General features: G+C 36.2%; 1 protein-coding gene across 3 annotated transcripts in view; it reads right to left on the reverse strand.

The window, feature by feature from the left end:
- Positions 1-16,454, reverse strand: part of FNBP1L (formin binding protein 1 like) — a 123,432-nt gene that overhangs the window by 27,050 nt on the left and 79,928 nt on the right. For all 3 annotated transcript variants that reach the window (XM_079776997.1, XM_079776999.1, XM_079776998.1), the window contains exons 3-8: positions 16,166-16,219; positions 14,757-14,904; positions 13,716-13,778; positions 8,061-8,165; positions 2,686-2,814; positions 721-867 (exon numbers count right to left, since the gene is read on the reverse strand). In XM_079776997.1, the coding sequence (XP_079633123.1) occupies positions 721-867; positions 2,686-2,814; positions 8,061-8,165; positions 13,716-13,778; positions 14,757-14,904; positions 16,166-16,219 (646 nt within the window). The remainder of the gene's footprint in view (positions 1-720; positions 868-2,685; positions 2,815-8,060; positions 8,166-13,715; positions 13,779-14,756; positions 14,905-16,165; positions 16,220-16,454) is intronic.

A 16,454-nucleotide genomic window follows, 5' to 3' on the forward strand; every position in this document is an offset into this window, starting at 1 on the left:
TGAATTCCCAATTAAAAAACCCAAAAATCCTCTTTTAAAAATTATAGTCAGGATTCTAATTGTTACAGGAAGGATTCTCACTAATATAATACAAGTTGCTGTGAAGACTAAAATACTATGTGGTACATATCTTCAGTTTCTGCCAATTATCCTTTTGGTCATTCAATCAACATTTACTGAGAAATTACCAGGTACAATACTCTGCTAGACTTTAATCAAAAAATAATGTGATTAGATATATTTCCTCAAGGGGAGCAGGACTATGCTGTTCCTTCTACTCATAATGCCCTACTTCTTCTTTTTCATGGGCCACCATTCCATACACTACCCACACTTCAAATCCAGTTCAAGTGCCAACTCTTGTGTTAAAAGCAACTCTTACAACTCTAGATCTCGGTGAGCATTTCCTATTCCAACCTTTAAGTAAACTAATAGTTTAATATAGTATTATAACATGGTCACAGCTTAATTACACTCTTGTAGTATAACTGAAAAATTAGTGGGGGCAGGAGAGGGAAGGGTTATAACTCTCTGAAACAATTTGAATTTTAGTATTTATAATGGTCCTTGGAGTCCAATCTATTGCCAGACTTTGTTCTACAGATATAATTTAGAATCAAGTACTACCAATTTCTTCACCCCTTTTCCAATTCATTTTACTAACTTAAACCCCACACCTAAACCAAATACATTATTCAAATATAATTATATAGCACTTACTCTTCTTTCATCAACTGATTTTGCTGCAAGAACCATTCCTTCCAAACATTTTGAAATGATAGGAATAACTTTGCGTTCTGAGTCCGCAAATCCTCTGTAACACTCACTGAGTTTAATAGTCCTTCGTTCATCCATTTCCTGGAGTTGCTAATAATCAGAAATAAAAAAAGGAAAACATTTTTCTTCATTCTGAAGCAGCCCGCCCTCCTCAAAAAAGAAAAAAAAATTGAAGTTCTACCATAAGAGTTATACTGTTTTTAATGCCTTTTAACAAGTGCTATCGACTTATAATACTTAAAACTTGAGGCCTGTTAAATAGCAAAAGAAATTTCAAACCATCTAAAGCAGCCGTCGCCAACCGTTCGGACCTCAAGGACCACCAGTGGTCTGTGGACCACGGGTTGGCGACCGCTGGTCTAAAGATACCACTACAGCCTACCCACCTTTCTCATACTTGATTCATACTGCCTCTACCTTTCTTTCCTTCAGATGCTGTTAATACTTCAGGGAAAGTTTTATTTGAAGACAAAATTTTGATGCATCTTTTTTCCTTTTTAAGAAATTAGGCTATGACATACAGAAGTCTGAGACTTCTAACCCTTAGGAGGTTAGTTCAGAATACTTTGGTAAGATCTGGCTGGACCAAGGATCGACAGTTGACTGCATACCAATAGGTTCACAGATCTATCTCACAGTCTACAGCTCAGAATATTGTCACTCTGAGGGTTGGAGGCACAAGAGGGAAAAGAGCCACAGGTACATATCAGGGATCCCCACAATTCAAAAATTCATTGGCACATGCCACTAAGAATTATGCTGGCACATACGAAGCCAAACAACTTAAGAGACATTTTTGGCACTTCCTATTTGTCAATATTGACCTTTCTTTCTCCTAGGAAACAGCTACACTGATCAAATCCCCAAACTCCAATAGCCTTCATATAACTTTTCCTCTTTAATTACGTGCTAAAGCCTGGGAATTTATTTTGAGACCTGCAATTTCACAAAAATAACTGTTCCCGCTGTCACAAAATGACTAGACTGCTCCACAGCAAGGTCTAAACAAAAGGACCAAGTCCCAAAATACAAAGAGCAGGTGATCTCCACGTTAGGGTCTCCTAAGAACATAAAGGCTTGGCTAATAAGCCTAGAAAAGCACCACAGAGTGAGGAGTAGCAGGACAGATACCCGAGATTAAATGGCCGGAATCTGATACCCACTCTAGTCCACCTCCTCTCACTATGCTTCGCTTGTACCTCTAACTTGTCTTACAAAGGAAAAAAGTACATTTGAGCTGACATTCTGCCCACATAAGCTCTGCTCTCCAAGATCCAACTTCTTTCAACACTTTCACTAAATTCCTTTTCGCTAATTTCTCTTCTTTCTAGAATAGGAAGTAACAATTTAACCTTCATGGAAATTCTGTGGTCTTTACCTGAGGCTGTTTGGCAACTGCCATCATCAAGTGATGATGGATGGGATTTATAGGCAAGCTCATGCCTAAATTACATTTATGATCGGGCAGCTAGGAAGACAAGCAGGCAAAAATCAGGCTAGCAAACACATTTTATAAGATTTATTTCTGACGCGTGGACCAATGCCAATGATTCTGACAGTGTCACAAAGCTACATACCAATTCTAGGTGAGCAGATTACAATACACAATTCCAAATGAATTCCCCCTATGTCATAATGCTTAATAATACAGCATTAAAATTTATTTAGAAAACATCATTGTTTTAGTGGACTGTTTATTACACTAATAATAAATATATAGGAAAACTTGTAATTTCAAAGTTAGGATACATTTAGTTTTAAAAACCATAATCATAATTTCTTACCACCAATCTTAATGACTAATGAATCTAGAAAAACTCTGATTGATGCTTGAAATTCAAGTTTTACATTTAAAGAGTAACTATTCCAGTGCTAAAACTAGATTAATTTCATATATTTAAAGTTTACCTTGTAAATCTGAGGAATCACTACGTAGAAATGTTTGTGTTGTTCTCCATTAAAGTTTTGTAGCTGTGCAGCGTATTCGTTTTTATTTTCATCAGCCATATGCGTCCGCAGATTCAACTGCTGTTTGGCCTAGAGGCAAATTGGTCCAAATCATTACCACAAGAACAAAATCACTGCCACCTGGACTAATTCCAATGATTCTGGTACAGTGTCAAAAGCCACATCCCAATTCTAGGTGAGCACATTACAATATACAATTCCAATGAACTAAGAGCTAACACAGTTTTGTAAAAGTTATACTAAAACTAGATTTTCTCTACTGATATCATTTAAAATTTAAGGAGATGTTTGCAGATCTTATAGCCAGAACAGTCTCCCTATGGCAATATTCCCTTTCTCCTAGTGCAAGAGTACTCCCCCTTGCAATAATCCATTCAAATAAAGTTTCCCCTTACCGAATTGAGATTGTTAAAAAAATTTAAATAAGTATTTCAAAACATTATGGCTTGAAACAGTAAGCTTTTAATCAGAAGAGAAAAACAGCATCAGGAATATTTAAAACAGTTAAAAAGTTAGTAGTAAAACATTTCTTTAAATGTGATACACTTACAACCAACTCAGAACCACAATAAAATGAAAATGATAAGGAGGTGATTTTGGATAAGGTAATTGTCAACAATGATTTTCATCTCTATACAAAACTGCAGGCACTTTAAGAAATGCTTATTTAGAAAACTAGAGGCCCAGTACATGAAATTCATGCACGGAGGGGGGGGTGTGTCCCTCAGCCTGGCCTGCACCCTCTCCAATCTGGGACACCTCGGGGGACATCCGACTGCCAGTTTAGGCACGATCCCACAGGGCAGTTGGACATCCCTCACATAATCCAGGACCGCTGGCTCCTAACCGCTCACCTGTCTGCCTGCCTGATTGCCCCTAACTACTTCTGCCAGCCAGCCTGATCACCCCTAACCGCTCCCCTGCCGGCCTGATTGATGCCTAACTGCTCCCCTGCCGGCCTGATCACCCACAACTGCCCTCCCCTGCCGGCCTGATCACCCACAACAGCCCAACCCTGCCAGTCTGATCACCCACAACTGCCCTCCCCTACCGCGACCTGCCTCCTACACCGGACCCTGCCCCTGCTGTGCACACGGCCATCTTGTGATGGCCATCTTGTGATGGCCATCTTGTGACGACGTTAGGACATGATGCGAGGGTGTGACGACCACCTAGCCTATTATTAGTATAGATAGTTTTGTTCATTTTCAGTTCTTGTAGAAATGTTTTTCTAATGGGTCACTTTAGTATCATTTACAGTGGTGAGAATGTTAGACTACAAACTTAACACAAATCATTAATTACAGATTTATTAGAGGGGAATCTAAACAAATTTTTCAACTGTTGTAAATAGATTAAAAACAAAATAAGAATTGAATAAAATTTTTCAGTGTTCCAAAGACTAAATCATATTATATGACAGTGTTTTGAAAATTGTAAAGCACATTGTAAATACACTTCATTACTCTAATTCCAGTCTCTACAAACGTAGACCCTGACCTCTAACAATAAATAGGTCCACAAGTTAGTTCTTCTCAACTCAGAAACATATTGACCTATGTGGAAATATGTGGTAGCCAAGATCTCAGATAAGCCCACTTAAAAAAACCATTTAATCCACAGTGGACTTAAAACTTACAATAAATAACTACTATGGAAACTAAACACCATGGCCAAAATTACTTCTAGAGAAAAATACATTTAAAGTTCCAACCTGGGACCCTAGGTACACACATTTATTCATTCCTTTCCATTTTTCCCCTCCCCCCAAATGACTTCCTATTCATAATGGTTGTCAGGGGAAACTCCTTTTGCTCCAAGTCACTGGTTGTGATCCCTAAAGCCGGGGGCAAAGGTTGCAGCAAAGTATTTAGGAATATAAGGCTAGAAAGCTAAAATAATTGAAGCCTCCCCTGGTATATTCTGGACTTCACATTTATTGTCTCTCCTTTCTTTCTCTTTTTACTATTGCATTTATTTTTTATTTTTATTTTAATTGTGGTGAAATATACCGTATATATAACAAAATTTACCATCTTAATTATTTTTAAGTGTACAGTTCATAAGTTTATATATGTTCACATTGTTGTGCAACTAGGTTCCTTTTCTTTGGAAAGATCAGTAATTGAGCTGCTCCCTCTTCACCATTTCTTTCTTTAAGCTTTTATCAGTAATTGCTAAAAAACTATGTTTCCTTCCCTCCCTGTTCACTTACAACAGAATTGCTCTACTCTCTAGTTCCTAAAGCAAATCCTCAAAGTTTTCCTAATTCTCTACAAATTAAAGGAGTTGCAAACAAATGAGCAATAAAAAGGAAGCTATAAACATTAAAATTCTACAAGTTAACTACTAGACATGTTATATCTAGATTTCAAGATGTTGACCAGTCTTTGAAGATATCTCTATAGACAAAATGAAGGGAAAAAAAATAAGTTAAATGAGAGTCCTGCTAAAGAGTTTCCTTAATTTATCTAGTATACAAACTGTGCCTTGTACATAAACTATGTATTCAGCTAGAGGCCCGGTGCACGAAATTCATACACTTGAGGGGGGGCGTTCCCTCAGCCCAGCCTGTGCCCTCTTGCAGTCCGGGAGCCCTCGGGGGATGTCCTACTGACGGCTTAGGCCCACTCCCCCTGGGAAGCAGGCCTAAGCCGTCAGTAGGACATCCTTAGCACTGCTGCGGAGAAGAGGCTCCCGCCACCACCGCTGCACTTGCTAGTTGTAAGCTTGGCTCAGGGCTTCTGGCTGAGTGGCGCTCCCCCTATGGGAGTGCACTGACCACCAGGGGGCAGCTCCTGTGTTGAGCGTCTCCCCACTGGTGGTCAGTGCGCGTCATAGCGACCGGTTGTTCTGCTGTACGGTTGATTTGCATATTAGCCTTTTATTATATAGGATAATCAGTGTTTGAAAATAAATCAAGGAGTTCTTAAAAAGTCAGTGTCAACCAGCAAGGAGTCTCCCATGTAAATAGTGTTAAGCTGCACATTTGGCATGCTTTGTGTTTTTATTTGGAGTTTATTTTTCATTGCAGATTTGGCAATGTACAGTAAATTTTATAAACTTGCATCAAGTTTATGAATAAAGAATCATTTAAAAAATAAATAAGTAAATAGTGTTGTTTACAACTGTTGTGGTCCACATTTTTATCAAGTAATGGGAACACATTATGTGTATGACGATGCTAAGAAGGAAAAGTAAAATAGATGATCAAAATCAGGATCCAAAAATCTTAACAGTAGATCAAATCTAATATTTGACTCAGATGTACATATGAATTTAAAATACCAACAGTACAGAGAGATACACATTCTCATACCACACCATATATGAAAAGACATGGGGATTTCATTTAACCATAAACTCAATAGGAGTCAATCCACACAATGTGACTGCCCAAAAAGTCGATATACAGTTAGGCTACAATTAACATAAATTTAGTGTTCAAAACCAAGAGGTAATCAAATTCAGGACTGATCTGACCATACCTGGATTATTATATCCACCTTGAGCTAACATACTTAAGTGGGATATTTATGAATTCAAGAGTATCCAAAGGAAAGCAGTCACAATGAAAGATAACTTGAAGCTATTTCACATGTGGAATAGTTGAAAAAACACAACAATTCACCTATGAGTAGAGAATCTGCTATAAATATCTAGAAAGCTATTACAAGAAAAAATAAATTTGATATTTTTTGGTACCTCAAGGCAACTAAAACTGAACAGTCAGACAAGTGGGGTCAATACAACGAAGTGTTCAAGTTGAAAAAAAATCTAACAGACTATCTGAAGACCATTATTTTCAATGACAGGGACTATCATTAGGGGTAGAACTAATTAAAAATAGGGTAGACAAGATATAAACATCACAAGTTATATCAGAAGACCTTCAAGGTAATTATAACCTGGAATTTATATAATCTTAGGGTTTTTTTTAATGTAAAGAAAATTAAAGGCAGAAAATAAATTATAGTCAGCCCTTGAACAACACAGGTTTGAACTGCACAGCTCCACTTATACGTGAATTTAAAAAAAAATACTGCAAATGTATTTTCTCTTCCTAATGATTTTCTTAATAACATTTTCTTTTCTCTAGCTTACTTTATTATAAGAATACAGTCTATAGCAGCAGTCGCCAACCTGTGGTCCGCAGACCACTGGTGGTCCGTAAGGTCTGAAAGGTTAGCGACCACTGATCTATAGTACATATAACATACAAAGTATGTATTAATCAACTATTTATGTTATTGGTAACAGCAGGCTCTCAATAGTTAAATTCTGGGGATTTGAATGTTATATGTGTATTTTTCACAATGAGTTGTTCAAGGATCAACTGTATTCTTCTCTTCCTTCTACTTTTTCTTGTTCTGATCCTGTAGGAAATTATGAATCGTAAGAAGAAAATATTCCAATGATGGGCCTTTGTGTATACAAAACTGTGAAGGAAGGTTCATCTATATTTGAAAATCCCAATTTCAGCAGCATTACTTTTGCCAAATGTTCTAAGATAAAGAGCATACAGCAGGGGAGAAGGAAAAGCAGCAGCAGTTACAGGGGTGATCCTGCCAATTATTATGTTACAGGAATATCTGGCCCAGAATCAGTTAGTAAGTGACAAGAGAGAGTTCCATTTTCCAACATTAATGAGTGAGTAAACAAACAAACAAACAAACAAACAGCTAATATCACATCTGACAGCTTTATCCTGTTTTCCCTCTGTAAAGTTGGGGAAGCACACTATGTAACCCCCCATTTGAACACCCCCATCCTCACACCTTCTATACCAGTGGTCCGCAAATTCAATAGTCAACAGAGCCAAATATCAACAGTACAATGATTGAAATTTCTTTTGTGAGCCAAATTTTTTAAACTTAAACTTCTTCTAATGCCACTTCTTCAAAACTTCTTTTAATTCCTATTTCCTTTCAAAATAATACATCACCCAGGCTGTGGTAATTTGCGGAAGAGCCACACTCAAGGGGCCAAAGAGCCGCATGTGGCTCGCAAGCCGCAGTTTGCCGACCACTGTTCTATACTATTTTGGAATAGAACAGAAGCTCACTCCCAGTAGCAGCTAGGATCTCCCTATACATTTTGAATGCAGTAAAGACATTACAATAAAATAAGTTAACACATATTGATTAATTTCTCAGACCAATATGTATAATTTAAATTATGCGAATATTGGTATATCTTATTAGATTTAGATGCAGTATATCTCTTGGGGAAACTAATACCAATATCAATACTGCAACTACTTTTGATATGTAAGTAATATTTTGATATCAAAGTCAATTTGGATTATTACTTACCTTTTCAACATCTGCCTTCGTTGCATTAGTATCATTATCCAATCTTTCATAACTCTGTTGTGCCTTTTCTGCCTCTCTACATTCTCTTTCAAATTTCCTTTTACTCTGTGAAAATAATCAAAATATCACAGTGAGAAATAAAATTAGACTTATCCATTAAAAGAAAACTTTAAAATGCTGCCATGGTGTATTGTGTAGAATTGTATGAGTAAAATTTGCCTCAATTAGAAATGTTACTATTATAACCAACCTAAGTCCCTTAAATATCAAACATTATAGGCATGACTGACTTAATATATATATATTTCATCTCTCAGTAAAAAAAAAAAAATCATGTATTTTATAATTTTTAATTATAAACGCATCTTCAGCAGAACTTTGGTTCCGTGCTTTTTGCTTGTTTTGCATGTTTGTTTGATTACGTGGCTGGTTTTGGTGTTTTCTTGTCTTTATTTTTATTTTTTGGTGAGATCTCAATGTAGCTTAGGTGTGGAAATGTCCCTCCCAAGTGGTGTTATGTTGTTTCTTCCAGGTGTCCCAGGAAATGCCATCAGCCCAGAACCAGGCTTTGTTAAAATTTTGTATTTAATTCAAACTCCCTTCACTTTGTAAAAGCTATTCACAACTGCATTTCCTTTCCTGCACACGTCTTTAAATACTATAGTTAGTCTTCTTTTTTTTAAATTTGCTCAGTTTCGATGTACTTTTTTGTTATTCAATCCTTGTTTGCCCAGTTCATAAAATTGCTGCTTAGTTAATTCAAACACAATCAGAATTCTATCAATTTTATTTTCCTGATGAAATCTCTCCCAGTCTTTTGATCTGCTGAAATTGGGACTGGTCACCAAAGTAGGCCTACCGCACGGCTGTAACCTTGGGATTTCCCTTCACCATTATCCTGGAGATTCTTTTCACCTCTCCCTTGATTTGAATCTCCTATTTCCAAGTTCCAAGCCTTCTTTCCATTCTTGATTCACTTCCTTATTTTCCTGAAACACATTCAGCAGTGGCATCCTAAAAGAAGGTTTGCGGGAGATAATTTTTTAAGTCCCTATGGCTGAAAAATCCTTTAATATTACTTTTAATCGATAAAATTTGTCTGGGAATGAACTCTTGAGTAGGAAACTGTCTTCTGCGGAAATGTGAAAAGCACTACTCCATATTACTTCCTGATCCTTCGCTGAAATCTATTTTATTTTTCCTCTTTGGAAACAGGTGGGATCTTTTCTCTCTCATACCTGTTCTGAAATTTCATGAAGATACTGTCTTGCTGTGAAGCCACTGTGCTGGGCACCTGGATAATCCTTTTCACCTAGAAATTCATGTATTTCTGTTCTGGGGAAATTTTCTTAAATTATTATTGTCTTTCCATTTTCTGTTTTCTTTCCCTTTTTTTAGGATGCTTATTATTTCGAAAATGAACCTATAGAATGGGTCCTCCTATTTTCTTATATTTTCGCTCATACTTTCAATTTATAATTTTGCTCTACTTTCTGGGAGATTTCTTTATTTTCATGGTTTCAAGTGATTTTTTTTCATTTCTGCTATCATAACGTTCGTTTATGTTCTTTGTATGTTCCTTTTAAAATAGTATCTTTTTCCTATTTCATGGATGTAATATCTTCTCTATTCCCTTTGAGAATATTAATAATAGTTTTGGGTGTCTTGCTTATTTATTTTGCTTTTTAATTCCTATTTCCTTTCATCATCACTGTTTCAAAGTTGCTTTTTCTGGTCTTTGGTGTTTACATTAGATGTTTTCTTTCAGTGTCTGGGGAATCCTTGCCTATCTGCTCTGGCTTAACCTGCCAACTGAAAGCTCTAAGGTGGGGCCTGTGGATCATGGTCTTTTCCTCAGGGTGATATGGTCAGGCAGTTCCCTGAGAGAAATCCTGGAATCCCTATCTTTCCCCTCAAGCTGGTTAGATTCCCCAGATATGACTCTTTTAATCTCTTGCCTGGAAAAATATATGCCTTGCTACCTATATTCTGAGAATTGCTCAAAAGAAAGCAAGGAATGTTAATATTTTCTCTTTACCTAACCCCCTTATTAGAACCAGTCTCTGTGTCAATTTCTTGTCTTGGGGACTATGAAACTATACAAAAAGTACCAATTTGAATTCCAAACCTTCTCAGTACAAGGTCAAAAGCTTTGAATTTTTCACAGGATACCTGTCTGCCCTCCTTTGACCTTCAGACAAAGACAAATTTCTCTGTTTCCCTTAGCCAGTGGGCAGTAGCCACCTTTCAGATTTAGTCCTTCAAAGTTTCAAATGTTATACAAGAGCTTCTGTTCCAACTCCCCACAACATACAGAACTAAAATCTAATCTGTTCCTGTGTGAGAATTAAAACCAAAGTTCTTACCAAGGACTTACCCACACTCCAACACCTCTGCCCCCTTTTTCCAAATTCCACTGTATCACTTCATATTCATATACCTATTGCTCTGGCTTTTAGTTTACCCATAGTTTCTAGCAGTTATGAGTTTAAAATAAGCTCTGCTAAGAGCTTAAAAAGCAATAAAAATATTTTAGCTATTATATCTAGGTATCTGTAGCCAAAGGCTTCAGAGTTAGCTAAGTTTACTATATATACCTAGAACCAGACATACCTATACTTTACATCAGATAAATATGCTCTGAAATGTTTTATAAAATTCTTCAAATGCACTCACTGTTTTGATAGTATGAACCATCAAATGGAACACTTTTAGTCAAAGCATATAAATACATCTGAATATGAATAATATATAGAATGTCACTTTCCTGTAAAGATTAAAATTAAATTTCCACATTTAATTCTCTGAAACTTAATTCAGAGCTTTTTTTTTAAATTGAATAGCTAAAGGCTACTAATTTTGTTGCAATTTGAGGCTACTAATATACAAAAGTATTTTTATATTAAGTGTCATATTACTTGTGGGAAAATACTAATTTCCTTGCAACAGCAAAAGAGTCACTAATACAATATTTAACATCTTCATTCCCTGAGAGATACTATATCTTTACACAATATAGGAATACACTCCAGAAAAGATCCTCAATTCTTCATCCTATGTGTGGCAGACTAATCAACAACCACTTTTCCTCCCCCATCCTTTCTTAGAAGAGCCGACCTCCCAATATATCAACTAAAAATAGCTGATACTTGCTTTACCAGCTTCCCCACAACTGGGGTATGGTCAAGTAATCTACTGCTGTCAAAGGCACCCATAAGGAAGTCTGCTGGGGGGTTCTCTGGGAAAGTCTTCCTTCCCTGATGAAAAGGGAGAGCTGGAAAAGATCTGCTCTCTTTTTCATGTGTCTGCATGCAGTGAATAAAGATGTGGAGCTTGGCTGCCCCAGTCAATTGTTGACAGTAGGGGACAAGCCTCAGGAAAAAGGCCGACTTGGTCAAGATGGCAAAGTGGACAGAAAGAAAGGAGGGACAGCTTTGTGGCGTCACTGAGCCCCTGACACCTCAGAGACTGCTCCGTTTTGAGCCCTCTTCTCCCGAGCAGGTAAAATCTGTTCCTTGGAACTGCCTCAGCTGGCAGACATGGCATCTCCAATGTTTCTGTCTTAATCTGGTCATTCCTTGAAGATCTTCACATTGGAGCAATTTAAATGCCAGTGCTGTGGGGGGGAGGGTTCAATTTTCAATTCTCTGTAAGTCAATCTGTCTCTCCCAGTCCTTTAAATCTCTTCCATGATTTCAAACATGATAGGAATTTTACAATTGCATTTTCTTGATCAAGCAAGAAGACATGGAACTAGGAACTGGGATCCTGCATATGTTTCTACGTAATATACAGAAATTATAGTTGTCTGCCTCCCTCACTAGACTGCAGGCTCCACAAAAACAAGAACCATGTCACATATATACACTTTTGTACCTCCAAGACCCAGTACATGTCAAGGATGCCTTCAATAAACATGAATTGAGCTGAACTCACCTTTATTTCATAGTATTGTTAATGCCTTAAAGAAATCTCTCCTACATTTTTTGATGCTTCTTTTTTATGACCCCGTAACTTTTGCTTAGTAACTGCCAATTATTCTAAAGGCAAGTCAGTATATATTAACAAGAATTATTTGAGCCAACAGTTTTTAAAGGGACCAATGACTCATAAGTGTAGGAGTCTATTTTTTGTGCAGATGAAAACACAAACACTCACATACACTCATCAAGTGGCAGATACCAAAGATGTTAGTTAAGGCAATTTAAAATTTAATAAATGTAAACACTCCCTAAAAGTCTTGCTGAGACCAATTAAAGAGACGATCCAAACAAAAATAAAGACAGACTATTAATATACCTAAGAATTCTCAATTAGCACTGATTATATCAATGACAGTTACATAGAAATTTTTTGAAATTTAGAAATTTTAAGACAGAAATTTTTTAAAGGAAAAAGGCTCAAATAGTGCACAACTGCATGAGTTATTTTTAACCTCAAACTTAAAAGTCCTTTTTCCAACAACCACAAACTAAATTGCTTAATTTAAGATGAAAAACCCTCAAGCATAATTTTCAAGGAATATATAGTGTCCATCATAAAAATATGTAGGCAAAGAGCAAACTGTTAATCTGAGGGCTCAAAAAGAATATTAATCTTATACTAGAGAATACTTGGTAGAGCATTTTAAGTAAATGAGAAAAGAGACAACAATGTTCCATGTAGACATCTTATTTTTCAAGTGACTACATTTAAAAAAAAACAACAAAACACATTAGCAAGTACCCTTGGAAAGTTTTTAAGAAAATAATTACTATGATATTACAATTTTGCCTTATCTACAGATTTCTTAATTTTCTACAACGAGATGGTCTATGACCAGCAGCCAGCCTAGTACTAGGAACATTTACATTATTACAGAATCACTGAATTGGAAGACACATTTCATATAAGCAAGACTGCTCTTCATGTTTCATATGCTAAAAATGAAGTCAACAAAAATCAGGTGCTCAGTAAAAGACAGAACTAGAATCTAGGTCCTCTCAGACTCAGTCAAATGGTCTTCTAAGATACATCACTGTTTCCCTATTACTTCTATCTTATAACAATACTAGAGGCCCGGTGCATGACATTCGTGCACTGTGGGGGAGGAGGGGCGGTCCTTCAGCACGGCCTGCGCCCTCTCGCAGTCCAGGACCTCTCGGGATGTCTGCCTGCTGGCTTAGGCCCACTCCCCTGAGGGGTCCTTAGCACTGCCATGGAGGCAGAAGAGGCTCCCACCACCACCGCTGTGCTTGTCAGCCATGAGCCCAGCTTCTGGCTGAGCAGCGCTCCCCCAGTGGGAGCGCACTGACCACCAGGGGGCAGCTCCTGTGTTGAGTGTCTGCCCCCTGGTGGTCAGTGCATGTCACAGCAACCGGTCGTTCCGCTGTTCAGTCACTTATTAGGGTTTTATTATATAGGATTTTATAGTAACTACAGCAAAGTCAAAAATAATCTTCCTAAATGTTTACAATTATCTCAATATTATAGAGATGGTACAAGTATAAACTCATACAGAAAAAAAAATGATCTCATAGTCTCTATTTATACCAATGTCAAATTATGAAAAATACATTGAGAAATATTAAAGTTAAATAGATGTAAGGCATAAGAAAATTTAGGGCTAAACAAGTCTACAAAATTTCATGTTAACCATGAAACACTATAACTCACATTATCCATCTGTTTCCAGCACATGTCAAGATACTGTTGAGCTTTTCGTCCCTCTTGAAGATGCTGAAGATCATAACAACCAAAAACACAAAACAAACAAAAGTTACATTTAAATAAAGTCTAAAGTCTCAAAAAGGCTTTTCACTTTATTTTTTCAAGATTCTAATTATATAACTTTATCAAAATTTAATAAGAAATTTTAGTAAAGCAAAAACTCTCTAAAATACATTTTATAGAAAATTATTTGAATATTTTAAATATAACTTAAGATACATATAATCTTTAAGAAAATACATGACTTTCTTGAGTGGGGGCTGACAAATGTTTTCTATAAAGGGTCATATAAATATTTTAGGCTTTTCAAGTCATGTGGTCTCTGCTGGAACTCTGTAATGTGATGCAAAAGCAGCCAAAGGCAAAACATAAGTGAATGAGTGTGAGGTTGTTCCAAAAAAAAGTTATCTGTTAGGCACTGAAATTTGAATTTCATATAATTTCCATGTCATAAAATATTATTCTTTTGATTTTCTTTTCAATTATCTAAAAATGTAAAAACCAGCCTAGCCTGCATGGCTCAGTGGTTGAGGGTCGACCTATGAACCATGAGGTCACTGTTCAATTCCCGGTCAGGGAATATGCCTGGGTTGTGGGCTCATTCCCAATGTGGGGCCTGCAGGAGGCAGCCGATCTATGATTCTCTCTCATCATTGATGTTTCTATCTCTCTCTCCCTCTCCCTTCCTCTCTGAAATCAATAAAAATATATTAAAAATAAATATAAAAAACAGTCTTCGCACATGAGAACTAGGAACAAAAACACGTAGTAGACTAGATTTAGTTTATAGTTTACCAAACCTTCATCCTCAATCCAAAAGGATCACTAATTAGCAAGATAATCTTGAGATAATTTTAGCTAGAAGAAATACAGTGAAATAGAAAACTAGTTTTTACAGAATATACATTATTCTAAAGAACAAAGTTATTACTTTATTTGAGTGAAAATATTTCAGATATATTATAGCTGGATAAAAACAATAATTACCATTTTCCTTTCAGTTTTCAGATCATGAGCATATCTCATTAATTCACCATAAACTCTGTGTGCCATTTCTTCTGCTACTACTTCTCGCTGTCCTGCGTAGTCGTTTAACTCATTAAGGATGTTAAAAAAGGCTACACATGAAGTAAACCTGACAAAAAACATATTTTAAAATGGTGAAATTTATTTTTATTTTCATTACAAATATTTTTTGTGAGGAATGCATTGAGACTGACACTTGACAAATCGTAACTACCTAAATCTTAGCTACTAGCTCTAAATTAACTTTGTATGGAAATAATCCTGCATTAAGTTCAAGCTGTACGTGTGTGTGTGTGTGTGTGTGTGTGTGTGTGTGTGTGTGTGTGTGTGTCTTCATGTAGTCTTAATTTATAAATAGATATTTGGGGTCAAAAATTATATGAATACTACCTGCAGGTCCTTTGGCATATTGGAATCTCTTAAGTTGGCAATTGACTGGCCTGAGCTTGGGAATGAACTTCCTAGGCTTGGCAGCTAAACCTGTTGCAGAGATGATGGGCTTGCTCTCAAGGACAGAATCTGCCAATCATACCCCTTAAATGCATCTCGAGGGCTGATCCACAAAACAACGTTACTATCATTTCTGGACAACAGCTGCCTGTATGCCTGCCCACATCCTAAATGGACATGAAGTACCATATGTTGGCATCAAAGGAGGGGTGGTAGGTAAGAAGGGACCAAAATAAGGGGGGAAAATGGGTGTGAAGGGATGGAGAAAAACAAAGAGAATCACTGTATTAAAACATAGACCTACTTTGAATATACTACCCTAAACACAGTTACAGCAGAAGGTGAATGTTCAGACAGGACTGCATTAACATTATGCCTGAGAATCCTAACAACTCACAATTATACATAAAGTTGTTTAAGTGTAGTCTCTTTTGCTTCTGCATTTTACAGCCATCTACGTATCCCTGTTTAAGACTGTCAAAAGCTCATAGCCAATTCCTAATCTATTACATATTCAAGGTTCCAAAATTACTGTCCTTTTCATTAGCCCTTTAAACCAGCCAGCCAAATTGTTTTACTACTTGTAAGAGTAAAAGCAAGAAGCTAGTAACTAACTGACAACTACAAAATAAATATGGAAAAAATATTATTTTCTTCTAGAGACTAAATTACTCAAGCGAGGTCTTCGTCTACCTCTTACTTGGAAACCCACACATCAACTATTCTAGATAAGTATTATCAAGTCTCAATATTAAAGTATTCATTCTTATAGAAATAATACTAATTCCCTTTCATAAACATTGATTTTTTAAGACAAACTTTACAAAATCTTTATGAAAAGCTGACAGCATACTTACTTTACCAAAAAAAAGTGTTTTTAAAATTTTTAATATGCAATAATAAACAGGTATATAATTTACCTTGGTTCTTCATCTTTGGAGGAACGTTTGGGACAGTACTTCTTAACCAAATTTCTATAGGAAAAAGATTTTTTAAAATTTATAAGACATATTGTTGTTGAAATGGAAGTATTCTAAAGGTTTCCAATTTCATTAAAGAATTTAATGATATAAAACAATTAAGAGCAACATGTATCTACTATAATGATCATAATATTTGATCATTGCTTATAATTTTAAAAATACACCTGTAGAAAAAAATATTTCTGTGTTTATATAAGTATAATTGTAACAAGTTGGTTGATTATGC

This window comes from Cnephaeus nilssonii (genome assembly GCF_951640355.1).
Source record: "Cnephaeus nilssonii genome assembly, chromosome: 7".
NCBI lineage: Eukaryota > Metazoa > Chordata > Mammalia > Chiroptera > Vespertilionidae > Cnephaeus > Cnephaeus nilssonii.